A 24,441-nucleotide genomic window follows, 5' to 3' on the forward strand; every position below is an offset into this window, starting at 1 on the left:
CTCTGTGAGGAATAGAAGATCAAAGGGGCTTTGAAAAATCCTTGCAAATGGGAGCAGGGAATGATGTTTACGAAGATGTAGGAGATTTCCCCGTGAGTTTTAAAAAGCTTTGCTCTGTTTAAAACTCATCCAGCTTGTCCAGCCCTAATCCCTGCTCCGTGGGCTCTGGAGAGTGCTGTCTCCAGCAGGCAAACCCTGCAGCCACAGCTGCCCAGGGACATCTCTCAGCAGGGACCAAAGATCACTTCCAACACTGAAGCCCTGAAGGAGGCCTTTTCCCCACACTGGGATATCTGGGAAGGGGAAGCAGGCCTTGGGCATGTGATGGTACAAAGGTCAGGCAGCAGCCCAGCCTCCTCTTCCTCACTGTGTTCAGGTCCAGCAGTTCTGACCTGGGAATTCGTTTTTCCCAGAGTCCCCGAGAGCCTGTCCTTGCTGCTGGGAAACAAATTGAAGCTTCTGATTGTCCCTTCTAGGCCACCAGCTTTTCCCAGAGTCCAACAAAGTATTTCCCTGCTGGCCAGTGGTTGTCAAAAAATCCTCATTTCAGGCCAAAGCTTGAATTTCCCATCTCTCCAGAGAGCGTGCACTGGCAGGAGGACACGGACCTGCCTGGAGAGCCCAGGGGTGCCATCTCCCTGAGCAGCAGCACCTGGAGCCACCCGGGCACAGGACGGACATGGGATGGGCGGCAGCGGGACCGGGAGGGACATGGGATGGGTGGCAGTGAGACCTGGATCCACCCGGGGACAGGAGGGACACGGGATGGGCGGCAGCGGGACCGGGAGGGACACGGGGACAGGGGGACATGGGATGGGCAGCAGCGGGACCGGGAGGGACACGGGATGGGCGGCAGTGAGACCTGGATCCACCTGGGGACAGGAGGGACACGGGAACAGAAGGGACACGGGATGGGCGGCAGCAGCACCTGGAGCCACGCATGGACAGGGGGACATGGGATGGGCGGGACCTGGAGTCACTCGGGGACAGGGGGGACACGGGATGGGCGGCAGCGGGACCTGGAGCCACGCAGGGACAGGGGGACACGGGATGGGCGGCAGCGGGACCTGGATCCACCTGGGGACAGGAGGGACACGGGATGGGCGGCAGCAGGACCTGGATCCACCCGGGGACAGGGGGACATGGATGGGCGGCGGCAGCACCTGGATCCACCTGGGAACAGGAGGGACACGGGATGGGCGGCAGTGAGACCTGGAGCCACCCGGGGACAGGGGGACATGAGATGGGCGGCAGCGGGACCTGGATCCACCGGGGACAGGAGGGACACGGGATGGGCGGCAGCGGGACCGGGAGGGACACGGGGACAGGGGGACATGGGATGGGCAGCAGCGGGACCGGGAGGGACACGGGATGGGCGGCAGTGAGACCTGGATCCACCTGGGGACAGGAGGGACACGGGAACAGGAGGGACACGGGATGGGCGGCAGCGGGACCTGAAGCCACGCATGGACAGGGGGACATGGGATGGGCGGGACCTGGAGTCACTCGGGGATAGGGGGGACACGGGATGGGCGGCAGCAGCACCTGGATCCACCTGGGGGCGGGAGGGACACGGGATGGGCGGGACCTGGATCCACCTGGGGCCGGGAGGGACACGGGATGGGCGGCAGCAGCACCTGGATCCACCCAGTGCCAGCAGGCTGCCACGGGGCGGGCAAAGTGCGAGGCAGGTGTGACAAAAGGCAGCCACGGCCAGGTAGGTCTCTGCCAGCCCCGGTGGGCACGGGGGTGCTGGGGTCAGGGAGGAGCTGTGGCCGCGGGAACAGGGTGTGTCACGGCTTGTGCCACCACTCTCTGCCATCCCTGTCTTCTCCCCTCGAGGACCATGGGGCTCCAGAGTGTGACCATCCTGCTGGGCATGGCCCTCCTCCTGCTGGCACCCGGCAGCACCCAGGTGAGCCCTGCCTCCCCTGCCCTCCCGCTGTCCCCTCTGATGAGGGGACCCACGTGTGACCCGTGCCACCCCTCGGGACCCCCTTGTCTCCCCACAGGCTCTGAGCAGCTCCTGGTGGAAGGACCTGGCCATGCTGCAGGATTTGGCTGAGGAAAGGTAAGAGGTGCTCCCACCTGGCTTGCAAAACCTAATAAAGCAACACCCCAACATGGAAAGTGTTTCAGGGGGGAATAAATTGTTGCTTTGTGCCCCCCTTGTTGCTTTGTGCCCACCTTGTTGCTTTGTGGCCCCCAAAATGAAGGGAGTCCCAGCTCCACCTCCCTTCCTCCCTGAATTATGCAAATTCCCTGAGCATCCAGCTGGTTTCTCTATTCCTTTTGTGAAACAAATATTTAAGTTTGCACCCTGAGATCCTAACTGGTGCTTCATGGGGTGTGGGCAATCTCCCCAGGGTCCCTGCACTCCACTGGGGTGGGATTCTTCTGGGACAGAAGGGTATTTGGCAACCTCTCCTTGATGATTTTGCTCCCCTCTTCCAGCATCCTGGGTGTGGGAGCACCAGAGGAGGGTGAACCAGGTATAAAGGTCTTCTCCAGCAGTGCCTGGGCTCAGAGGGGCCCACCCCAAGTCCAGGCGAGGCCAGAAAAGGATGGTGACCACCTGTACCAGCCCCAAGACGATGCCAGGGATGCCAGTGCCCGTGTGCCATTCTGGATGCCGGCCCCAGAGGTGCAGAATGGCCCGGAGGAGGATCGTGACCACCTGTACCACCCCCAGGATAATGCCAGGGAGGTCAATGCCCGTGTGCCATTCTGGATGCCAGCCCCAAAGGTGCAGAATGACCCAGAGGAGGATCTTGACTACATCCACCACAGCTGAGTGGAGATGTGCCTGGGCTGTGAAATGAGGGGTGGGAGCTGCCCCTGGGGGTTTCCTGAGGAAATTTGTCCCTTCCTACTGAGCCTTAAGCCTCACCAATAAACCCATCCCTTCTCCACATCCCGGTGGGCTCCTCATTACTGACAGAAACCTGCTGGGGCCTCCAAACCTGCAGGAACTTCCTCAGGATAACCCCAAGGCACCAGGCAGGGTGAGGATGATGCCCTGAGACAGGAAACTCAGCCCATAATTCCAGCCTCAGTTCAGTCCAGGTGAGGCTGAGGCAAACTCAGCACATTGGTTCTGCCCCAGAAGGTGCCACAGGCTGTGGAACACCCAGAGCTATGCTCCACAAGGCTGCTGTTGTCCAGCCCATCATCAGAAAGCAGTGAGGGAGCGTGGAGGGGGCTCAGTGACCCCCAACATTTCCCAGCTAAGGCAGGAGCTCGCAGCAAGGATGCCCCATCTCCCAGCAGCACCTAGAAAACCCTTTAATAGCGCAGGCAGAGGTGGTCCCCACTGCTGGCTGTCACCCCAAGCGTGGCTCGCTGATGGGTCCCGGTCCCCTGTGCGGGGTAAGGCGGGGGTGGACGGGCTGCAGGAGGCCGTGGGGACCTGCACCACCCCAGGGACCTGCAGCTGCCGGGCTCAGCTGTCGGTGAACTTGGCCTTGCGCTTCTCCACGAACGCCGTCATCCCCTCCTCGCGGTCACTCTGGGACAGGCAGAGAGGTGAGGTGACAGTGAGGGAGGGCTGAGGCAACCCTGTTATCCCTCATGCCACGAGGGATGCCTGTTATCCCTCATCCCCCTACTCACGGTGGCAAAGGTGGCGTAGAAGAGGCGCTTCTCTGTCCTGTTCCCCTCTGTCAGCGTCGTTTCAAAGGCTGAAAGCAAGGGAGAAGTTGGGGACACCCCTCTGCCTGGCCTTTTGCAGCCCCCCCAGGGGGTTCCCAGTCGGCCCCCAGCCCCTACCAGCATTGACTGACTCCTTTGCCATGGCAGCCACCAGCTTGGAGTTCCTGGCGATTTTCTCAGCGCAGGCAATGGCTGCGTCCAGCAGCTTCTCCACAGGGTAGACCTTGCTGACCAGACCTAGGACGGGCAGTGGGAAGTGAGGGGATGGCTCTCTGCCAGACCCCTGCAGTGCCAGGGCTGTCCCACGCTCCCACCTGCCTCCTTTGCCTCCTGTGCTGAAATCTGGTCCCCGGTGAGCACCATCTCCATTGCCAGCGACTTCCCCACTGCCCTGGTCAGCCTCTGCGTGCCGCCAGCACCTGGGGCATTGAGGGAAGGGAGAGGTTCAGAGAGGGTCACCTGGGTGTCCCCACCCCAGCTGGGATGGAAGCCCCTGGCAGGTGCTGCTGCTCACCTGGGATGGTTCCCAGCAGGATTTCGGGTTGCCCGAACTGCGCCTTCTCCCCGGCGTAGATGATGTCGCACATCATGGCCAGCTCACAGCCACCTCCCAGCTGGCACAGGGGAGGCAGAGATGGGTCAGGGGGTGCCAGGGTGAGGACAGGGGGTGCAGGGAGGTGTGGGGGGCACTCACGGCGTAGCCATTGACGGCGGCGATGATGGGTTTGCGGACCATGGCGACCTTGTCCCAGCCGGCCAGGAAGCCACCCCTGTAGCACTCCTGGAAGGTTTTTTTCTGCATCTCCTTGATGTCTGCGCCAGCTGCAAAGGGAAGTGCAGTGGGACTCCAGTCCCCTCCAAAACTTTGGGGTGAGCAGAGGCCATGGTCCTACCTGCAAAGGCTTTCTGGCTGCCGGTGAGGATGATGGCTCCCACGTTCGGGTCGCTCTCCATGGCCTCCAGGGCCCGCCCCAGCTCCGCCATCAGTCCCTCGCAGAGCGCATTGAGCGCCTGCGGCCGGTTCAGCTGGATCAGCCCCACGTTCTTCAGTGCCCCCGTCTTCTGTACCAGCAGGTACCGGAACGCAGCCCCTGCCCGCCACACCAGCACTGCCCCGTTACCCACCGGCTGCCGGGCACCGGGCGGACCCCCGGCCGCACCCCGCCAACCGTCACTCCATGCTATTTAAAGGCGACCTTGATGGCAGCGGTCACCGGCAGCCGGCGGGACGGGCTCGGAGGAGCTCCCAGTGCCACCCTAGCCCGCGAAGATGAAGCCCCGTGACCACCCTGTGCCAGAACAGTATGCGTGGGCACCGAGCGCTGGGACGGGGTGTACGGTCCAGCGGCCCCGGTGCCCGGTGCTGGGCCGCAGTGCCGGTGCCCTGGTATGCAGTGCCGCTGCCCATACATGGCGCAGGGCCCCGGTGCTCGGTGATGGGCTCTGGAGCGCAGCTCCGGAACCACGTGCAACTCGCTGGGCACAGGCCCGGTGCTGGGACCGTACCTTGTGCTGTGTCCCGGTGCCCGGTGCTCTGGCCCCGGTGCACAGCCCAGAGACTCGGTGCCCGGCGCTGGGACCGCACACGGAGTAGGGGCGTGGTGTCCGGTGCCGTGGCCTGGTGCGCAGCCCAGGGACCACGAGCAGGTCGATGGGCACTGCCCGGGGCTACGACCGTGCCCGGTGCAGGGACCCGGTGCCCTGCGCTGAGCACGGGGCTGGGCCAAGCCCACCCCCCCGCGGTGCCCCCCCGGTGTCCCGGTGCTCACCGGCGCTGCAGCCCCGAGCGCCGCGGGGGGCGCGGAGCGGCGGCGGGAGGCGCGCTCGGGGCAGCGAAGTGGCGGCGGCGGAGGCAGCGGGCCGCAGGAGCGCTCGCAGCGCGGCGGCCATGGCGGAGCGCGGAGCGAGCCCCGCCCCTCCCGCCGCCGCCCATTGGTGCAGCCGGCCCCGCCCCGCAAGGCGCCGTTCCCATTGGTCGAGGCGGGGCAGGGGGCGGGGCCGGGCCCCCCGGGCCGTGGGAGGGGGCGCGGAGGCCGCCCCGAGCGGGGGTCCCGCCGTGCTGCCCCGCGGGGCTCGGCGGGCCGGGCCGGCGGCGTGTGCGGGGTTCAGGGGCGGGGAACGGGGAGGGAAGGGGAAAGGGTGAGGAGGGGGGATTCCCCCGCCGTCCCCCGCGTGGGGAGTGGGGGGGAGTGCGGGAGGCGCGGCGGGAGCGCGGCAGCGGGAGCGCGGCCAGGGAGGAGTGGAGAGGAGCGGAAGGAGCCGGCGGCATCCCCGGGTCCGGTGAGCCCCGCGGGTGGGGAGGGAGGGCAGAGGGTGTGAGTGCGCCCTGCGGCGGGGTGTGTGCGAAGCCGGGGAAACGCGTGGGTGTGAGCGTGTGCGAGAGCGTCACCCGCAGGGTTCTGTGGAGCGAGTGTGTGCGGGAGCATCATCCACAGGGTCGTGCGGGAGCATCATCCACAGGGGCGTGCGGGATCGTGCGTGTGCGGGAGCATCAGCCACAGGGGCGTGCGGGAGCATCAGCCACAGGGGCGTGCGGCAGCGTGCGTGTGCGGGAGCATCATCCGCAGGGGTGGGGGGAGCGCGTTTATGCAACGCGCGGGTGGTGCGTGTGCCGTGACACACGCGTGCGCGGCCGCAGCACACGCGCAAGCGGGACGCGGCGGTGCGCGGTCCCCGGCCCCGGCCGGGCGCGGCTGAGCGGCGGGGCTCTCCCTCCCTCCCTCCTTCCCTGCGGCAGGTGCGGGATGCGGCGGAGCGCGGCGGCGTGCTGGGCGCTGGTGCTGTTGGCCGCCACCTTCTGCGACACGGTGGCCGGCAAGGGTGGGCGCGGCGGCGCCCGCGGGGCGGCCCGCGGCGCGGCGCGGGGGGCGGCCCGCAGCCGGCCGAGGGCGGCCGTGCCCCGGTACGGCTCTGCCGGGGCTGCCCTGCGCGTGGCGGGGGCGGCGGCGGCGGGAGCGGCGGCCGGCGTGGCGGCGGGGGCGGCCCTGCGCCGGGCCCGGCTGTCCGGAGAGCTGCAAGCGGGAGACGGCGTCGAGTACCGCGACGGCAACTGGACGGCGGCCGCCAGCGCCTGGACCTCCGCCGCGCCGGCCGGGAGCCCACCGAGCCGGGCGCTGCCCTGGCTCTGCCCGCTGGCCGCCCTCCTCCGCCGCTGATGGATTCCGGGGGACCTGACTGTGCCCGGTGCACCCAGGACGCCGCGAGGACCGGCCGCCCCCCACGGGGCTGAGCCCCACGCCCCGGGCGAGCAGCGGCTCCCGGGGACACGGCCACCCACCGCCGGCGGGGCAGGACCCCCGCGGAAGACCCTCCACCACCACCCCTCCGCACCGAGCCAAACCCCGCCGGCTCGGGCACCCCTCTGCACCGCGCCCCTGTCCGTGGCCTCGCCGTGTCCGGAGGCCGAGGAGGCGGCAATAAAATTGGGCGAAAGCAGGTGTGGCTGGATGCGGGGCGAGGGGCGGGACCCTGGGATGGCCAGAGCTCGGCCCCTGCCCACACAGGCTTTTATTTCGGGATGGAAGCTCCAGAGCAGGCCAAACCCAGCGAGAAAACAGCTCCCTGGTGAGGAAACAGCTCCCTGGCGGCTTCCAGGTGCCAGCCGGAGGCACCAGCCCTGCCCCCGGCTCTCCATGGGAGCATCACAACAGCGACACCACAGGGCATCCTGCCCCTGCGGCCTCTTGCCCAAAACCGGGGACAGCCCTGGCAAAGCAGCTTCAATCACACCCCATGGCTCCCTGCTGAGGTGTCCCCAGCTCCAAGGGGCACCAGGGTGTCCCCAGTCCACACGGCTGCCGGCAGTGCCTGTCCAGTGACAGGTCTCAGTCCAGTGTCACCCTGCCCAGGCGTCCTGCTCGGAAGTCCCGCAGGAACTCGTAGGCAGCAGCTGGGTAGTTGAGCATCATCATGTTGACATTCCCTGGAGGTGGCAGTGGATACAGGCGTGTCAGTGCAGCCTGGAGCTGCTCTGGGATCCCCAAAACTCCCAAGAACCCTGGATCACCCACCTGTGCCTGTGAGCACCTTCACCTTCTGCGTGCGGCCCTGGCTGAGAGCCACATGCTTGAGCAGGGGCTCGATGTGGTCGCAGGGCTGGCCCAGCCCGTAGCGCTGCACGTACCTGCCAGAGGACATGGCTCACACCCCCCAAAACTCCCTGGGCAGGGCATCTCCATCACCCATGGTGATCTCCATCACCCTCTTGGCACCCTGCCCTACTGGCTCACCTGAACTGCTGCTGCTTGTTCAGGGTGTACAGCAGGTAGTCAGCCATGATGTCCTCCCCCACCAGGTGGTCACGGATGGCTCCTGGAAAAGAGGGTCAAGCCCCAGCTTCCCTCAGCCCTGCCTAGCCCTGGCCAACCCTCTTTCCATCCCCTCACACACAGGGGGTGTGAGCAGCAGTGTGACCCCAGCCTCTGGCTCACCACACAGCGCCAGCTTCATGCCCATCTCCACATCCCCCAGCCGGGGGGGCAGCACGCCGGGGGTGTCCACCAGGTACATCAGGGGCTTCTCACACACCTGGCACGGGGCAGGCAGGGCTGGTAATTAGCACCACACGGCTAACGAGCGAGGCACTGAGCTTGAGTTAAGCTCTTGCTGCAAAGGGGGCCTGAGCAACCCCTCAGTGAGCCTAGAGGTTTCCTGGATGCAGGAACAGTACCTGGATCCTGGACAGCACTGCCTTGGTGATCCCTGGCTCGCCCCCCACCGCAGTGGCTTTGCCTGGGGGCACAGACACAGTCAGGGACACAGTGGCACTGTGCCCAGCTGCCCCCTGAGCCCTGGCACCGTGCAGAAATACCCTTCTTGAGGTGCAGCCTCCGCAGGGAGTTGATGAGCGAGGACTTGCCCACGTTGGGCACGCCGATCACCAGGATGTTGTGCTCAGAGCTCTGCAGGCCAGGGAAACACGGGCAAGGAGCAGCTGGTTACCAACCACTCCCTGCAACAACAGCGAAATATCCCAGGGTTTGCCCTGCCAGGCTCTTCTGGCACATTTGGGAGCAGCCTTGTTCCTTGGCTAGAGAGGGAGAGCCTCCTTCTGCTCTGCACTGGGGCAGCCTCACCCCCTGCACTGGGGGCAGTTTGGGGACACCACAACATAAAAGAGATGTAAAGCTACCAGGGAGTGCCCAAAGGAGCAGAGCACACTGAGGTCAGACCTCCCTGGGGCTGCAGCTCCTCCCCACGGCAGCTCCCATCTCTGCTCTCTAGGACAGGGACAGGACCAGGGAATGGCTGGAGCTGTGCCAGGCTGGAGATCAGGGAAAGCTGCTTCCCTCAGAGAGTGCTGGGCACTGCCCAGACTCCCCAGGGAATGGGCACAGCCCCAAGGCTGCCAGAGCTCCAGGAGTGTTTGGACACCGCTCCAGGGATGCCCAGGGTGGGATTGTTGGGGTGTCTGTGTGGGGCCAGGAGCTGGACTGGATGGTCTTCGTGGGTCCCTTCTAGCCCAGGATGTTCTGTGCCCCTGTGCATGTGCCTCACCTCGGTCCTGTGGTAGCGTGGGCCATCGGCCACCAGGCTGGCAACCATGGGGACAACCTGCAGAGGGACAGGGACAGGGCTGGAAAGGGAGTAGCCAGCTGGAGCACCGAGGGCTCTTCCTGAGGCTGGGAGCTCACCAGGGAGCAGGGGCTGGGCTGCTGCCCCATTACCTTCTTGACATTGACATCCCGCTGGCAGTCAGTGAAGACTACGTGCGAGCATCCCTGGTGCCTCAGCTGCTCCAAAACCTCCTGCAGGGGACGGGAGGAGGCACTGCTGTCACCTGCCTGTGACACCAGCGCTGCCCCTGCCCGGCCCTGCCCCGGCGCTCACCGGCTGCCGCCGGGGATCAGCCAGATCCATCTTGTTCAGCACCAGGACGTGAGGGCGGATGCCCAGCGCCTCCTGCAGCGCGGGGTTACGGCCCGACAGCGGAATGTGGCTGCGCTAAGGACAGTGACCGCAAGAGCGTAGCGGGAGGGGGATGGAGAGGAGGCGGAGAGGGACAAGGGTGGTGTGGAGGGTCAAGGGGCAGGGTTCTCCGGCAGCTGTGCAGGATATTCGAGCGTCGTGCACCTCCACGAGGCAGTCGGCGCGGCGCAGCGCCAGGCGCATCTGCCGCAGGCCTGCAGCGCACAGCACAGCGCGGGGTGAGCGCTCGGCGGGGAGGCTGAGGAACTCGACCCGCCGCGCTGCCGCCCCTCACCTTTGGCCATGTGCCGCGGGAACCACGAGGCCACATCGCGGCCGCCGAACTCGAAGCGCTCCCGGAACGCTCCCGGCGCCGTCCCCGCCGCCCTCAGCGCTGCCCACACCCGCATGGCTCCGTCGCGTCACTTCCGCCGCGACCGGAAGCCGCCTCAGTGACAGCCATGGCGGAGCCGCCGCCGCCGCCGCCGCCACCGGGGCCTCAGGGGGGTTCCGCCGCCCCTCCCGGCGGCACGGGGAGTGCCGGGGCCCGCAGGGGGCACGGCGCGCCCCCTGCAGGCCCCGGAGTGCCCTCCGCGGACCCCGGCACTCCCCGTGCCGCCGTGTCTGAGCCTCAGCCCCCTCGCCCACCCGCCCCGGAGGCTCCCCCGCGGCCAGGCCCGACGCAGGACCCGCTGGACGATCCCCGCTACACCATCTCCAGCACCAACTGGTATTAAACCGACAGCGCCCTGTGGAGCCAGCCCCGCCGCACCCACCCCGCCACCGAGAGGAAGAAGCCGCCAGCGCGGAGGTTTCTCAATAAAGGAGAGCGAAGGGCAAAGCACCGCGGTTTATTTTGCCGCCTCAGGACTGAGGCGCGGGGACCGGCGCCTGGAAGAGCTGGTTGAGTCGCTCGGCCTCTCGCCACCCCGACAGCAGCGCCCCGTGGGTGGTGGAGTAGAAGGTGCGGTGCGTGGCCTCGCCGGCGAAGAGGAGCTGCAGGGGCTGCGGAGAGGCGGGGGGTGAGCGCAGGGGCCGCGGGGCTGGGCTACAACAGCCTCACCCCCCGCGCTCCGGCACCCCGCGGGGGCACGACCGCTTTACAAACCCAGAACGGGCACTTCCCCTTCCTTAGGAGGCTGGGAAGGTTGGGAGGAGCCGCCTGTTCACGACTTTTGTGGGACTGCCCCCTCCCCCGTGGAGCCCAGCGGGTGACCCGAGCACTGGGTGACACCCGCAGAGGGTCAGCAGTGCCACCTCCCTGTGCTCCTGTCCCCACCGCCGTGTGTCTGTCTGTCCCCACCGCACCCCCTGGGGCTGAGTCCTCACCCGGGGGTCCCGGGGGTCTTCGGGCAGGGGCTGTGCGAGCACATCGATGTCGTCCCCCGAGCTGCCCACGGCCACGTAGCTGTAGGAGCCGCGCGTGTAGGGAGCGCTGTGCCAGCGGGAGCGGAGCACGCTCCTGGGCGCGGGCAGGTCCGGATTCCCTGCGGATGGGGCTCAGGGATAGGATCGGGAGATCCCCCCGGGGCAGCGGGCAGGGCGGGCAGGGGCGGGCACCTGTCATCGTGCGCAGGACGTGGGTCATGGCGCTGAGCACCTCGGCGTCGCTCAGCGTCTCCATGTGCTCCGACTCCTTCCCCGCGATGAAGCCGCACAGGACGTGCCCGTGCCTGGGGCGGGAAGGCGGGGCTGAAAGCTGCTACCCCCTCCCCATGCCCACCAGCGGCCCGGATGCCCCAAATCCCCCGTCACCTACTGCTCTGGCGGCTGCAGCACCACGAATCCGATGAGCTTCTTGAACCAGTTGGCCTCCAGGTCAGCGTCGGGCTCCTCCAGGGGCGACTCGTCCTCCCACACCACTTCCAGGAGCTGCTGCTCGGGCTCCCAGAAAGGCTGCTCGAACTCCAGGAAGATCTTATTGTTGGTGCCGAAGCCCAGGTTGCGAATGGCCTGTGCTTTCCGCTCGGGAAGGGGGGGCTGGAAGAATTCCTGGTGCCGTTCCTTGAGGAAACCTGCAGCCACAAGTCCGGGCAGGCAACGGGGCAGCTGTCAGCTGGGCTCCTAAATGGTGTCTGAGATGCTCTGAGCTCCCCAAACCCCTTCCCAACCTCTTCCCAGCGGGAGAGGGGAGGCTGGGAAGGGGTTTAGGCAATCCCTGCCCTCCGCTCGCCCATCTGGCCGGAGGGCAAGGGCAGAGCAAGGGAAGGTGTTGGTGTCCTCACCCAGCGGGACAGTGACGATGACGTGGTCAGCGAGGAAGACATCTCCATCCTCGCACTCCACCCGCACGGGGAAAACCCTGCCGCCATCGTCGCCTTCCTCACGGAAGGAGCCTTGCCAGTGGATGGTCCTCACGGCCTTGTTGAACAGCACGGTGCCCTCGGGCAGATCCGAGAGCAGGCGCTCGGCCAAGCTGCTGTAGCCACTGTGGGAGGAGTCAAGCGCTGGAGACGGGGCGGCCCCGGATCGCTCCTCCGCGTCCCGCTGCGCAGCTTCGCGCTTACCCTGGGAAGGTGCAGTCCAGGCCGGGCAGCGACACGTACTCCCCGAAGGGCTCCAGCCCCACCAGGTCCATGCTGTGCGTCCCGCTGATGCAGCACTCCAGCTTGAGGCAGGCGGCCAGCACGGCCAGCTGCAGCCGCCGCGCATCCTCCTGGCCCCCCGCCATGGTGGGCACCGTCCGGGCGATCTCCGCCCGCACGTACTGCCCCACGCTGGGCCACGGCGGCTCCTTGGAGCCCTGGAAAGCGCGGGTGGAGGCCAGGAGGGCGTAGAAGAGGTCGCGGGCTTCGCGCACTGCCTTGGGATTCAGCACCTTGCCCGAGCTGCCGTAGGTGACGGACGGCAGCGGGGGGTGGCCGCCCGCCTCCACCTGCTGGTTCTCCTCCCGGGCGGCCTCCGGGCCCAGCAGGCCGTACTGGGAGGCCAGGCAGAACACGGGATTTCCCGGCGAGGGGCCGTGGATCCAGTGTGCCCCCATCTCCGCCAGCCCCGACGCTGCCGGGAAGGAGGGAGGGAGGGAGAGCGGGTCACGCCGAGCCGTGCCCGGCGAGGAGCGCTCGGGGCGCAGCGGGACCCCCGCTCCCCGTGGCCCCGAAACGGCCCCCGCTGCCCCCCGTGAGCGGCTTCCGTTCGGTCCCCGCGTGCTCACGGGACCGGCCACCCCCGCCACGTGTCCGGCCCACTCCGGACCGGCCCCACGGGCCGGGGGTCAGCTGCAGCAGCTCCCGCATCCCGGTACCGCCGCCCCCCGCCCTGGCCCGGGCCCGCCCCCCGATGCCGCCCACCCCCGGTTCCCGGAGCCTGCCCCGGCCTCGCCGCCCGTACCGAAGGGGCGGGTGCAGACGCGGCCGCCAGCGCGGGCCGCCGCCTCCAGCAGGCGGAGGGAGCCGCGTCCGCGGAGCCGCTGGGCCGCCCCCAGCCCCGCCAGCCCCGCGCCCACCGCCACCACCCGGGGCCCGCTGCCCTCCATGGCCGCCCGCGCCGGCCGGTACCGCCCTCCGCCGCCGCCGGCACCGCCCCCCGCCAACGGCACCGCCCCTGGAGCGGCCCGAGCCCCGGCAGGGAGGGAAGGAGGAAGGAAGGGATGGAGGGAGGCAGGGATGGGGTCCCGGTGCGGTGATGAACCCGCTGCCTGCACCCACGGAGGGCAGGGCTGGGAGAGGGGACACCCCTGGAGTTGGGGTAGCCCTGGGACCACCACCCCACCCTCCTCCTCTCCCCATTCTGCTCCCGCTCATCCACCTTACACGGTGGCGGCCAGCCTGGCGAGTTGGAGGAGCAGTGGGTGCCCATCGCCGCACACATCCCAGCAGAGCTGCCCCAGGGCCAGTCCCAGCCCTCCCGCCCACTCGTGATTCCCAAACTTTCATGGATACAATAAAACTCTCCACTCCCAAGGCTGTCTGGTGGGGTTATTTTTGCCAGCAAGAGTTCCTGCCCCCTGCCCAGGGGTGGGGTAGGGTACTGGATGTACTGGGATACTCCCAGTTGGGACCCTTGGAGAGCCTGCATTGCCACCCAGCTCTACCAGCTGGCCCTGCGTCCCTGCTGCCAGAAAATATTCACATGCAAGGAAGAGCTGAGAGTGTCAAAGCACAGGCTCCTGTAACCCCCTTTGAGTATTTATTTAGGAGGGATTTTCCTCACCTCCGGGTTTGCAGCAAGCAGCAGGGTGGGACGGGCTGGGGACATCAGCCTGGCAGCACCTTCCTGGGGGGATGGCAGCCCTGCAACCCAGCCCAGGGCATTTGGGGTCACCAGCTCCCAGGGGTGAGGGATGATCATTCCCAGTGCCTTGGTGCTGAGCCCAGCAGCCATTCCTGGGGACCTCTGGCCCCTGAGCCCCTGCCCCAATAATGCAGGCAGCTGCCTGGCTTGGCCCAGATGGAGACCTTCCACTTCCTGGGGACTTGTCTTGGGGAAAAAGGATCCTCCAAATCCTGAACCCCCAGGGCTGCAATGTGGGGCCAGAGCCGCTGTTGCTGCTGCCAAGAAGGATTTGGCCTCATGCATTCCCTGGATTCCTTTGTGTGCCATAGCTGGGGGCTGCTCTCAGCCTGTTCCCCCGCAGGCCCAGCTGCCTCTCACCTCCTCACAGCCTGGCTGCTCTAATCCCCAGCCCACTGTGGGGTCATGGCAGGGTCCCCATGTGTCCCTGGGTCAGCACCATCATGTTGGGGCCCTTCCTAGCAGGGCTGGTGGCTCCTGCCTGCTCCGGTGCCTCAGCTTACTCTGGTGCTGCCCTCCCAGCACGGTGCCACCGGAGCTCCCAAGCAAAGAGGAGAGACCCAGCAACCAAGGGATGCGTAGAAAGCACCATCACCACAAGTGTGTCAGGCCAGCAGGAAGGAGGGGACAGCAGGCAGTGTCCCAGCCCCTCCTGGGGCTGTCTCAGCTGAGGGACAGGGGCCAGGCCACCGGGAGCTGCTGCTCTACCGGGACCCCTCCATCAGGCTCAGGATGCTGCTGTAGAGGCGCCCGGGGGCGTCCAGGCCCCAGACAAAGTCCCAGTGGTTCCAGTCGGGGATGTGGGTGTAGGTGACGAGGTGGCTGATGCGGGGCAGCAGCTGCAGCACGTCCCTCCAGTCCGCTGCCCAGTCCTGCCCTCCCGACCACACCGCCGTGGGCACCGGCATCTCCTCCGGGCGGTACAGGGGCGGGGTGTCCTGGGGGACACGGGGGGCTCTCAGGTGTCAGGGAAGCCACTCTGTCCCTGCAGCACCCTGGAGAGACCCCCAGCACCTCCAGCTGCCAGCACTGCCACGGCAGCTCCTACCTGGTGGTACCGAGCGCGGTTCTCACTGCCGTAGTCAAAGGCTTTGAATTCTCCCGATTTTATCACCTGGGGAGAGAGGGTGGGTCTGCTGGGAGAGGATGGATCTATGAGAGGATGGATCTATGAGAGGGTGGATCTATGAGAGGATGGATCTATGAGAGGGTGGATCTGCTGTGAGAGGATGGATCTATGAGAGGATGGATTTGCTGGGAGAGGATGGATCTATGAGAGGGTGGATCTGCTGTGGGAGGATGGATCTATGAGAGGGTGGATCTGCTGTGGGAGGATGGATCTATGAGAGGGTGGATCTGCTGTGAGAGGATGGATCTATGAGAGGGTGGATCTGCTGTGGGAGGATGGATCTGCTGGGAGAGGATGGATCTGCTGTGGGAGGATGGATCTGCTGGGAGATGATGACTCTGAGAGAGGATGGATCTGCTGTGGAATGATGGATTTGCTGTGGAAGAATGATCTGCTGGGAGAGGATGGACCTGCTGTGGGAGGATGGATTTGCTGTGGAAGGATGGATCTGCTGGGAGAGGATCGACCTGCTGGGAGAGGATGGATCTGCTGTGAGTGAGAGGATGGATCTGCTGTGGGAGGATGGATCTGCTGTGGGAGGATGGATCTGCTGCTGCATGGGTCTTTTATCTCATGGCTCCCTCGAGGCACCCATCATGAGAGGGTGCTCAGAAAGAGTTTGTGGAAGTCCCTGCCCTCCATGTGCCCATCTCCAACCATGCCAGCTGGCTGGGGACAGGCAGGACAAGGAGAGGTGTTGGTGTCTCACCTGTGGGACATTGCAGGAGGAGATGGCATCCCACCTTTTTTAACAGGGTGGCTTTTTGCCCTCTGGCTCCATGCCTGTCCCTAGCCATGGGCTGACAAGCCAAGGTGCTCCACATGACTCCTTGGCTGCCCTGGTGCTCGTCCCTCTGAAATCCTGCTCACCACCAGCTGTGTGTGCAGGGTGCTGCTGCAGCTCCTCCAACAGCCTGATTGTCCTTTTCCAGCCTCCATTACCAATAATTTGGCTCTGCAAGGAGGCACATGGGTGGGGCTCTCCAGCCTGACCCCATTTCCAGCAGGGCCAGTGCTGAAGCTGCAGAGTCCATCTCCAGGGTGTCCAGGACCCCTTTGGACAGGGGGAGACGTGGTTGGGTCCCCATTTTCCTCCTTATCCAGTTCTCTCAACTTCTCCTTGGGCTTCATGGTGTCCCCAAGTTCTGCTTTGGTGACTCCTGGGGGGGTCCAACATCCATCTGTGGCCTCCCCATCCTGTCCCTTGTCCTGCCTGGCCCAGCACAGGACACACACTGCAGTGTTCCCTGGTCCCCAGAGGCACCAGGGCAGCTCATCCTGCATCCAGCACCTCTTCTCATTTCTTGCCTTTACTTTCCCAGTGTCTGGGGCCCCTGAGCTCTCGAGTCTCTCCTGGCTCTCAGTGAAGGGCCCATCCCAGGGGGGTGTGTGTGTCAGGGGTCCTACCTGGGCCCAGTGGATGATGTTTTTGACCGAGGTGCCATCTGGATAGTGGGATGTGTACACATCCAGCCGTGTCTGCAAGGAAACAAATCCCAGCTGAGGGTGCTTTCCAGCGGATGGGAGTGGACTGGCAGCTGCCAGGTGTTTCCCAGAGCTGCCACTGCTGAGTCACACTGCCTGAAAAGCTGGACCAGGTTCAGGGATATAATTTTCATTAAAACCCAATTGCTGTGAGGCAGCACGGGGAGGAGAGTGATGGGGATGAGCTCTGTGAGACACCTTCCCTGGGCTCAGGGGCTGTGCCCAAGGCCTCAGTGACTGCCTGAGGTCACCCAGAGGCTGCTTCAGCAGGTGGGTACAGCAGGGGCTGCACGCCAGGCTGGTCACAGTGACAGGCAGCCCTAATTCAGAGGTGCTGGCAAGGGCCACCTGGCTGTAGCCATGATATTTTCTGAAAAATCCCTTTGCCAGGATTTTTCTCCTGAGAAGCCTCAGAGGAAAACAAACCAAATAATTATCTGCTGCTGTGGAATGCAACAGGTGCATCTTTGATTGGTCCATGTTGGATGTTTCTAATTAATGGCCAATCACAGTCCAGCTATCTCGGTCTCTCTGAGAGTCATGAGTTTCCTTTTCCTTTTCCCTTTCTCCTTTCCTTTCCTTTCCTTTCCTTTCCTTTCCTTTCCTTTCCTTTCCTTTCCTTTCCTTTCCTTTCCTTTCCTTTCCTTTCCTTTCCTTTCCTTTCCTTTCCTTTCCCCTTTCCTTTCCCCTTCCCTCTTCCCTTTCCTTTCCCCTTCCCTTTCCCCTTCCCTCTTCCCTTTCCTTTCCCCTTCCCTTTCCCCTTCCCTTTCCTTTCCCCTTCCCTTTCCCTTCCCATTTCCTTCCCTTCCCCTTTTCTTTTCTTTCCTTTCCCCTTCCCTTTCCTTTCCCCTTCCCTCTTCCCCTTCCCTCTTCCCTTTCCCTTTCCCTTTCCCTTCTCCTTTCCAGCCTTCTGATTAAATCCTTTCTTCTATTCTGTTAGTATAAACATAACATATATACCATAAAACAATAAATCAGCCTTGTGATTTAGCACGGAGTCAAGATTCTCGTCTCTTCCCGTGTCAGGACTGCCTGCAAACTTCCACACCTGCCCACTGACATTTACCCAGCAGAGCCTGGGGGAGCTTTCCCTGTCCCAGGGAGGAAAAGCAGGTGGCAGGGGGACATGTGGAAAGCCTGGGGGGGCTTTCCCTGTCCCAGGGAGGAAAAGCAGGTGGCAGGGGGACACGTGTTGCCCACGCAGGGTCTGTTTGCTGCCAGGCTGGGCAGGGTGGGTGACACAACAGTGACCCTTTGTCCCCACAGAGCACACCCACCATGTTGAGGTTCTTCTCGTTGTAGCCCCCCAGCAGGAAGAGGAGGTTGGCACAGGGCCTGTGCAGCATCGTGTGCCTGCAGAGCTCGGGGAGGAAGCGCCACAGCCGCCTGATGCGCAGGGACGCGTCCGTTCTGCCCAGCAGCAGCTGCGGGAGCAAAGGGACACACTGAGGGTGTTCCCTGTCCCCCCTCCCTGCAGCCCAGCCCCTGGGCTGCCCCACCAGCCAGGCAGTAAAGGGAATACCCAGGAATCGAGCCCCTGCCCCATGGAGAGGTGCACAGCTCGCTGCAGGAGTTGGTGCTGACTGAACGCACACCAGGGAAATCAATATTCACAGCTCTCCTCTTTCCCCCCACTTCCCCCAAGCACTGGATCTGTTTTTCATGGAATCAACATGGGCAAAGCTGCTCTTCTTCAGGTGTTTGGTCTAGGGCCCCTACAAGTGCCCTTGTTGCAGCAAGGTAGAAAAATTATAAAAAAAAGCCTTGTAAAATCAAGCCTGCTCTGGCTGGCCTGTCATTTCTTCTAAGGGAAGCAAGCACTGTGCAAGTTCCCATGTGAAGCAATCCTGGTGTGAGCAGTTCCTTAACATAACAATCTATTCCTGGGTAAAAAACCACCAGCACCTGTATAAACTCTTTTCACACAGACAAAAAAATTAAAATTACCTCTTCACAAACAACTTTTCTTGCACATACACACCAGGGGTTTGAGTGACCAATGAATACAGAATAACAACTTGTTAAGAACCAATAAAAGTAACTGTCAAGAAAGCTACTGACCAACTGGAGTCACACATGAGGTCTGTAAAACTGTACAAAAAGGAGTTATGTGACTAAAGAAGAGGCTTTTCCCACCATGAAGAAAATGGAGTCCCGTGTGATTTATTCCCATGTGCCCCCAAATAAAGACCACGTGTACCCTACAGATGGGAAGAAGAAATGCACTCAACAAGGCCATCCAGGACTGTGTGTGTGCCTGAATTGTGTCTGTGCTAATAAACCAGCAGGAATTAACTGTTTTCTGTTGCATCAGAGAGCCCCAGGGGCTGTGTCTGGGCATGATCCCTTCTCTAGAATCAGTCATTTTGGGGCAGAAGGGTGTGGAGTAAATCCCTTACCGGAATCATCTGGAGCTGGTTGTCCATGAGGAACTTCATCTTCATGAATGGACTTCTGCTGTGCTTGAGTGACACTACTGGAGCCAGGGCAAAAAACATTTTGACTTTCTGAGCCAGTTCAGGGATGGATGAAAACGCAATAAATGCTGAGAAAACAGAAAAAAAAACAACCTCAGGCTTGCTCCATCTTTCCTCAGGTGCTTAATCTGAGGGCACACTTGCACCCAGCTCTGTTTAGTTGATGATCTCCACTTGGAAATCTGAGATCTGTTGCCACCTTCTCCTGCTAAATGTTGGTGCAAGAGATGCCCAAAGGGAGGCAACACCTTTATTCCCTTGGCTGATCGGGCATGTCAGTGGTTTTTAAGCCCACGAGGAGGGGAGCCCTCTGCTTTCTGTTGACAAAACCACCAAAATTGACTGTTTTGAGTCTAGGTGGTGGGTGACCCTTTGGAACTCACCAATTGAGCAGCCCTGGGAGTATCCAACGTAGTGGAGCTGCTTCTGCCCCGTTTTCTGCAGCACAAAGTCGATGGCAGCCGGCAGGTCGAACATTGCCATCTCATGGAAGCTGCAAAACAGGAGGGGGATGTTGCTTGTGAGGCAGCAACTTCCCCTGAGCTGCCTTGCATTGCCCAGCTCCACATCTGGGGCTGATTTTCCAGGGGAGAATTCCTGGCATGGATCCCTCCTGCCATGGCATCATCCTGCCCTGAAAGGGCTTAGCCCTCCCACGGCCCTGGTGAGCAGTAAACAGACTGTGCAGAGCCTGGCCAGCATTCCAGTGCCATACCCAGCCAGAGCTGGCTCCCACCAGGATTACAGCACCAGCTCTGCTCCCTGGGATGCTCTTTCCCCCAGGGGAATGGAGCAATGGTTCCTGCCTGTGTGCCTGTTGGTGGGAGGTGGTGAAAGGCAGACCTGCTGTGTGAGGTTTTTCTAAAAGCCTCTTTATGAGCTTGGGGATTCTGCTCTGGAGAGGCAGTGGCAGCTTGAAAAAAGGGCAACAACAAGGTCTAGGAGCAGGGGAGGTGGCAATGACACTCGTGGGCAGCTCAGTGAGGTCCCTGGGGCGGCAGGGCTGGTGTCTCTGTGTGTCCCCACGCAGGTGGCAGTGCCCTGTGCTCTCAGCACTGCAGGGAGGAGCTGGCACCGTGTCAGCAGGCAGGTCTGCTCAGGTGCCCCATCCTCGCCAGGGGAGGCTGTGCCAGGGCTTAGCTGCTCTGACTTGCCTGCCCAGGGGCCCCCACCTCTGCCTAGAGCTTGGTGACAGGCAGAGAGCCTCTGCCAGGCTTTTGTAACACGCTCCAGCCCACCTGAAATCCCAGAATTCCACCTGGTCCGCTGAAAGGTGCTGGTGTCTCCGGGAGCAGCTGGTGCCCCGGCTGTTTGCCAGCCACACATCGTAGCCAGAGTCTGCTAGGATGAAGCCAAGGCTGTTGTTGGCCAGGTTTTCCACCCAGTGGCTGCCTTCTCCAAGTATCCCATGCTGGAGAAACACCACTGGCTTGGCCCCTGGGTGCAAAGGAAACAGCACATTTCATTGAAGCACATTCTCTCTATTCACTCACCCCAAATTAAGGGCAGTAAAGCCTCTTCCTTGCACTGCCAGAGGACATGCAAAATGTGCATTTTGGCCATGTCTCCTGGTGCTGCAGCTTTGAGTGTAAATTGGAGAAATCCCACGGATTCAGTATTTTTGCTTTAACAAAGACTATTCCCCCAGCCTGTCCAGGTCCATCCATTCCCCTGCTGACATTCAGGGCTTTTATTTTTGGCTGGCTCTGAGTGAAATCGAGCTGTACCTCTGTTCTTAGGCTTTTCTCTTCCGTGAGGAATCCTGTTCAGGTGGATGTAGTAGCCATCAGCAGTCAGCACTTCATACTCCTCACTGGGGTACCCTCTGTGGCAGATGATTTGGCTCTGGGGGAAGAAAAACCCAGGTGGGAAACTTTCCATAGCGAAGGTGCTTATCTGACTTGAGGAGATAAGAACTTGACTTTTACCATCTGGCATGGTAAAATCAAAGTTGTGGGACATGTCTTTGCCCAGGCTGTCTCTGGATCAGCTGAGGGCTTTTTGTGGCAGAGGCTGCTCTGTCCCAACCCCGCCCCAGTGACCTGCCCAGGGGAAGGGGAGATGCTCAGCCGTGGGCAAGGAGGGGAGCTGGCGGCTGCAGGGCTTTGAAACCGTTGAAACCAGAAAGATTTACTGAAACCATTGAAACCAAAAGGATTTCCTGACGCCTGACCCTGCTTTACAGACATCTGGCACCGATTTCCTGCCGCCTGCCACACGTGTCACATCAGGCTCCGGGTGATGAGCCGGGCAGATAAGGTGGTGGGGCAGAGGGATAAACCTGCTGAGCTGGGCTGACTGGAAGGGCACTGGGATAAATCCCACAGGATCCATTGCAGGGCTCCAGAGGCTCTGCCTGAGCTTTATTCATGCTGAGAACTCCACAGACTGTGGAAAATCCAGCTGTGGTCCTGCCCACAGGTTGCTTTGTTATGAGGTTGGCAGGAAAGATTAAATGCAGCAATTTTATCTTATATCCCAGCTTCAGAGCCTCTCAGGGCTCACCTGGACATGGCCCTGAGCGACTTGCTGCTGCTGAAGGAGAGGAGCCACACACAAATTTCTACCCTCTGGGGAGATATCTGATCAAATCCAGTCTGGGATTATCCCCATCCCTAACTGCCCTGCTGTGATTGCATTAATTCTGCTGGGAGGAGGAGCTGGTTAATGATGGTGTGGAGGCAGCGTCATATCGCAGCAGCCCAACAACACCAGCCCTCTCCAAGCCTCCCTCTCCTCCAGCTGAACGTGCCCAAGCCCTCAGACAGGGAATTCAGAGTTCTCCTGGCTTACAACGTTCATGAGAGCCTCGGGGTTCAGAGCCTTCTTCTGCTTGGTGGCGCCTTTGGAGCTCATGGGTGCTTGGATGAGGAGCAGGACTGCCATGAGCAGCCACATCTCGTGCCTGTGTGAATGATAATAGTGACAACAACAGCAAAAAATAATGATAATGATGGTAATGATAGCAATAGGAGCAGCAGCAAGAGTCACAAGAGCAAAACCGTGGCACGGCTGCTGTTGTTGTTGTTATTGTTGGTTGTTATTGTCGCTGGAATTGATGTGAATGTTTGTTTCTGCTTGGTTGGGATGTGTTAGGTTCCTCACAGATCTGGAGATCACATATCATTTTCTGGGCTGGGAAAGTGGAGGGAATTCCCAATTTCAGTTTACTTTGCTGTCCTCATGAGAATTTTTTATATTGTACAGATCGGGTACTAGGCTGGAGCCTTTTTAATATTTTTAATGGCAAGAAGAGAACCAGCTATGCAAGACAAGAACTGAACCAGTACTGGGATAATCCCAGACAGGGCAGTTGTCTCACAGAGGGAATTAACCTAAAGGGGGAGTCTATGCTATGGAAGGAACATGTTTAGTGTGGCTGGGCTATGACTCTGTCTATACTTTTTGTGTTTCTCTATTCCTTAGCTTTCCTACCCAGAACCCACTGTAAACAGAAGGATCCCATGAGCTGAAACTGGCAGAACCTCACAGGAAGGCTGTTAGTTAAATCAGTGTTGCCTAAAAGAAAACAGAAACCTTTTTGATCACCTTAGGTGCTCCTGAGCTGAGCAGAGGCCTATTTTCATGCACACAATTAACATTACATATGATTCCTGACGTTGTGCCAGGCTCTCAAAAGTTAGAGCCTAACTTCAGCCCAGCAACATGAACTGTGAATTACTCTCTGCCTCCCTCCTTCTGCTCCCACACCACGAGACTTTCCTACCCTCTGAAATACTCCCAGCAAACCTACCTGTGGTGTCACCAAGCTGTGAGATAAGACCAAAAATAAAAAAAAAAAGATCGAGTGATGCTTTTCCCCCGCTGGGGACAGCTCCAAAAGGACACAAATCTGAAGGACAAGGAGGGAAATTCGTTACCAGGCAGCTCCAAAAGGACACAAATCTGGAGGACACGAAGGGAAATTCGTTACCAGGCAGAGCCCTGGCACGTCTGGCCAGGCTGCTGGTGGCAGTGCCAGTGGCTCTGTCACCAGCAGAGTTAAAAGGACCAGGCTGTGTCAGAGCCCAGCCACGCTGGCACTTGCTGTTCACGTGTCCTCCAATTAACAGATGGGTGCTGATCACTCCTGGGGCACCTCCCTTCATGGGAAGCTTCTCGTGGCTTTGATTGCGGTTTTGCAGAGGCAGCTGGGTTGGTGTGCTGAGGAATTCCAGCTATGGAGTTGCACCTTAAGCTCTTGATAGCCAGGGTGGAAAAGAAAAAAGCCAAGAAGCCAAGAGAAAAACAAACAAACAAACAAACAAACAAAAAGCCAACAGGTTTTCTTGGTAAAGGGTCATTTCCTAACTGCCAGGGTAATTTCCCATATCCCAGGGTCATTTAGAAGAGTTCCTGGGGCAACAAAAAAGCTTGGTCTGAGCTGATGCCTTGAGAAGGCTGACCTAGAACAGAGTTAAAGAATGAAGCAGGGATTTATTAAAAGGATCTCCTCCATGGATCCACCTTGGGCAGCACAAGAGCCCAGCCAGGGCTGCACCCAAGGTGAACCAAAATGGGCACAAAATGGACACCTGGTCATGGGGTCTGTCACTTTTATCAGTTCTGCTCCATTTGCAAATTGGAGTTCATTGTCCCATTCCAGCTTTAGCCCCTGCAGTCCCACCCTGCTTGTTTTTCTCTCCTCAGCCCACGTTGTTTGTGCTCTTGGGCTGAGATTTGGATCATTTGTCCTTGGTGCCCAGCTGGAGCAGGAATTGTTTTGTCTCCCTGCTCTGTGCACAGAGCTCACCATCCCTCAATGTGGAGCTCAGACCCACACACTAAAGCAGCACAGAATGTGAAAAATACAAAAGCTAAAACCTGAGGCATCATTCTGAAGGCATCACTCCCACCTTTCCAAGGCCTCAGCAGCATGCTGAGCTCCCCAAGGACACCCAAGGGCAGCTCAGGCCTCACTGCCTGCCTGGATGGGAGACACTTGGGCATCCACACCTCATGAGAAGGGACAGAAAGGTCCAAAAGTGCCGTGTTAGCAGGGGGCAATTCACCAAAGCTCTGCAGAACTCTCTGGAAAAGCACCAGGCTGGAGATCCCAGCAGCAGCCAGAGGTACAAGGCAGAGCTGGTGCAACACCCACGCTTGGCCAAAGCCACAGGAACTGCCTGTGCCCACCCAGCCATGCCTGTCCCTGCCTTGGTGGCTGTGGGAGCCCAGGACATCCCTCTGGCTGTCCTGGATGGCTCCAGCCCCTGCAGGGGGCTCAAAGACCCTGGCACAGAGCCCAAGGCACCTGTGACTTTGATTTTGACCCATGGAGCAAATGACCAGCTTTGTATGAAGGATTACAAGCCAGGAGAGTTTAAGTAGAATAATAGTTAGTTGTCACAGGGTGAAAAGGCAGAATTTTAAGGTTTTCAGAATGGAGGTTCGGGTTCCCAAGATGGAGGAATTTGGGCGTGCCCCGTCCTTCTTATTTCTCCCTCCTTGCCTCCATCTTCTGGGTGATGCTGGCCCTTTGGGATTGGTTTAGAGGAGAGACAGACTGTGTAACATGCAGGCTGGTCTCTCAGCCTCCTATTCAATCTTCTCCCAGGT

The 24,441-nt window shown here is 61.3% G+C and overlaps 6 protein-coding genes across 8 annotated transcripts; 2 read left to right on the forward strand and 4 right to left on the reverse strand.

Annotated features, from left to right (window-relative positions):
• The first annotated feature begins 1,582 nt into the window (after positions 1-1,582).
• Positions 1,583-2,821, forward strand: PRAP1 (proline rich acidic protein 1). Its single transcript, XM_071438545.1, has 3 exons — positions 1,583-1,915; positions 2,013-2,071; positions 2,455-2,821. Exons 1-3 carry the CDS (start codon positions 1,847-1,849, stop codon positions 2,792-2,794), a joined length of 468 nt encoding a protein of 155 aa, XP_071294646.1. The 5' UTR covers positions 1,583-1,846; the 3' UTR covers positions 2,795-2,821.
• A 440-nt stretch (positions 2,822-3,261) lies between these two features.
• Positions 3,262-5,580, reverse strand: ECHS1 (enoyl-CoA hydratase, short chain 1). Its single transcript, XM_071438543.1, has 8 exons — positions 5,421-5,580; positions 4,545-4,742; positions 4,346-4,473; positions 4,166-4,265; positions 3,966-4,070; positions 3,769-3,888; positions 3,613-3,680; positions 3,262-3,508 (listed from the first exon to the last, which is right to left on the reverse strand). Exons 1-8 carry the CDS (start codon positions 5,539-5,541, stop codon positions 3,443-3,445), a joined length of 906 nt encoding a protein of 301 aa, XP_071294644.1. The 5' UTR covers positions 5,542-5,580; the 3' UTR covers positions 3,262-3,442.
• Positions 5,581-5,775: 195 nt separating this feature from the next.
• Positions 5,776-7,086, forward strand: SPRN (shadow of prion protein). The gene is made up of 2 exons (XM_071438546.1): positions 5,776-5,931; positions 6,389-7,086. Exon 2 carries the CDS (start codon positions 6,396-6,398, stop codon positions 6,804-6,806), a length of 411 nt encoding a protein of 136 aa, XP_071294647.1. The 5' UTR covers positions 5,776-5,931; positions 6,389-6,395; the 3' UTR covers positions 6,807-7,086.
• A 2-nt stretch (positions 7,087-7,088) lies between these two features.
• On the reverse strand, positions 7,089-10,247 carry MTG1 (mitochondrial ribosome associated GTPase 1). 3 transcript variants are annotated; one of them, XM_071438540.1, is made up of 11 exons: positions 9,854-10,247; positions 9,707-9,773; positions 9,481-9,583; positions 9,318-9,398; positions 9,148-9,204; positions 8,462-8,552; positions 8,321-8,382; positions 8,082-8,178; positions 7,881-7,962; positions 7,662-7,774; positions 7,089-7,573 (listed from the first exon to the last, which is right to left on the reverse strand). In XM_071438540.1, the coding sequence occupies exons 1-11, from the start codon at positions 9,966-9,968 to the stop codon at positions 7,476-7,478; spliced, it is 966 nt and encodes a 321-aa protein (XP_071294641.1). In that variant the 5' UTR covers positions 9,969-10,247; the 3' UTR covers positions 7,089-7,475. The 3 variants fall into 3 exon arrangements, 2 of the variants coding, with proteins under 2 accessions (XP_071294641.1, XP_071294643.1); XR_011681026.1 differs by having other exon boundaries at positions 7,538-7,573; positions 7,662-7,962; positions 8,041-8,178; XM_071438542.1 differs by lacking the exon at positions 7,089-7,573 and having other exon boundaries at positions 7,661-7,774; positions 8,041-8,178.
• A 146-nt stretch (positions 10,248-10,393) lies between these two features.
• Positions 10,394-13,429, reverse strand: PAOX (polyamine oxidase). The gene is made up of 7 exons (XM_071438532.1): positions 12,889-13,429; positions 12,066-12,558; positions 11,784-11,986; positions 11,318-11,573; positions 11,119-11,231; positions 10,888-11,045; positions 10,394-10,563 (listed from the first exon to the last, which is right to left on the reverse strand). The coding sequence occupies exons 1-7, from the start codon at positions 13,031-13,033 to the stop codon at positions 10,423-10,425; spliced, it is 1,509 nt and encodes a 502-aa protein (XP_071294633.1). The 5' UTR covers positions 13,034-13,429; the 3' UTR covers positions 10,394-10,422.
• A 258-nt stretch (positions 13,430-13,687) lies between these two features.
• Positions 13,688-22,768, reverse strand: LOC139595430 (lipase member M-like). The gene is made up of 10 exons (XM_071438547.1): positions 22,637-22,768; positions 21,676-21,787; positions 20,610-20,727; positions 20,121-20,319; positions 19,266-19,375; positions 18,805-18,950; positions 17,683-17,829; positions 16,328-16,399; positions 14,840-14,905; positions 13,688-14,729 (listed from the first exon to the last, which is right to left on the reverse strand). Exons 2-10 carry the CDS (start codon positions 21,778-21,780, stop codon positions 14,496-14,498), a joined length of 1,197 nt encoding a protein of 398 aa, XP_071294648.1. The 5' UTR covers positions 21,781-21,787; positions 22,637-22,768; the 3' UTR covers positions 13,688-14,495.
• Between the last annotated feature and the right edge of the window lie 1,673 nt (positions 22,769-24,441).

Source organism: Agelaius tricolor, unplaced genomic scaffold (genome assembly GCF_023055355.1).
Source record: "Agelaius tricolor isolate 1412-34295 unplaced genomic scaffold, bAgeTri1.0.p SCAF_13, whole genome shotgun sequence".
NCBI classification, from domain to species: Eukaryota; Metazoa; Chordata; class Aves; order Passeriformes; family Icteridae; genus Agelaius; species Agelaius tricolor.

Bases quoted from the DNA above. Each gene is read 5' to 3' on its own strand.
- MTG1 (XM_071438540.1), bottom strand. From the start codon at position 9,968: ATGCGGGTGTGGGCAGCGCTGAGGGCGGCGGGGACGGCGCCGGGAGCG. The intron at 9,399-9,480 runs GTGAGCGCCGGG...CGTCCCCTGCAG, and splicing joins CTGATCCCCGGCGGCAGCCG to GAGGTTTTGGAGCAGCTGAG. The intron at 7,574-7,661 runs GTGGGTGATCCA...TGCCACCTCCAG, and splicing joins GAAGGTGCTCACAGGCACAG to GGAATGTCAACATGATGATG.
- LOC139595430 (XM_071438547.1), bottom strand. From the start codon at position 21,780: ATGTGGCTGCTCATGGCAGTCCTGCTCCTCATCCAAGCACCCATGAGC. The intron at 19,376-20,120 runs GTGGGCTGGAGC...CCTGTTTTGCAG, and splicing joins GTGGAATTCTGGGATTTCAG to CTTCCATGAGATGGCAATGT. The intron at 16,400-17,682 runs GTGGGTGTGCTC...GTTTCCTTGCAG, and splicing joins ACGAGAAGAACCTCAACATG to ACACGGCTGGATGTGTACAC.
- ECHS1 (XM_071438543.1), bottom strand. From the start codon at position 5,541: ATGGCCGCCGCGCTGCGAGCGCTCCTGCGGCCCGCTGCCTCCGCCGCC. The intron at 4,743-5,420 runs GTGAGCACCGGG...TGTGGCGGGCAG, and splicing joins CGCTCGGGGCTGCAGCGCCG to GGGCTGCGTTCCGGTACCTG. The intron at 4,071-4,165 runs GTGAGCAGCAGC...TCAATGCCCCAG, and splicing joins CCTGCTGGGAACCATCCCAG to GTGCTGGCGGCACGCAGAGG.
- SPRN (XM_071438546.1), top strand. From the start codon at position 6,396: ATGCGGCGGAGCGCGGCGGCGTGCTGGGCGCTGGTGCTGTTGGCCGCC.
- PRAP1 (XM_071438545.1), top strand. From the start codon at position 1,847: ATGGGGCTCCAGAGTGTGACCATCCTGCTGGGCATGGCCCTCCTCCTG. The intron at 1,916-2,012 runs GTGAGCCCTGCC...GTCTCCCCACAG, and splicing joins TGGCACCCGGCAGCACCCAG to GCTCTGAGCAGCTCCTGGTG. The intron at 2,072-2,454 runs GTAAGAGGTGCT...CCCCTCTTCCAG, and splicing joins CAGGATTTGGCTGAGGAAAG to CATCCTGGGTGTGGGAGCAC.
- PAOX (XM_071438532.1), bottom strand. From the start codon at position 13,033: ATGGAGGGCAGCGGGCCCCGGGTGGTGGCGGTGGGCGCGGGGCTGGCG. The intron at 11,987-12,065 runs GTAAGCGCGAAG...CTCCTCCCACAG, and splicing joins CTGGACTGCACCTTCCCAGG to TGGCTACAGCAGCTTGGCCG. The intron at 11,574-11,783 runs GTGAGGACACCA...TTGTGGCTGCAG, and splicing joins CATCGTCACTGTCCCGCTGG to GTTTCCTCAAGGAACGGCAC.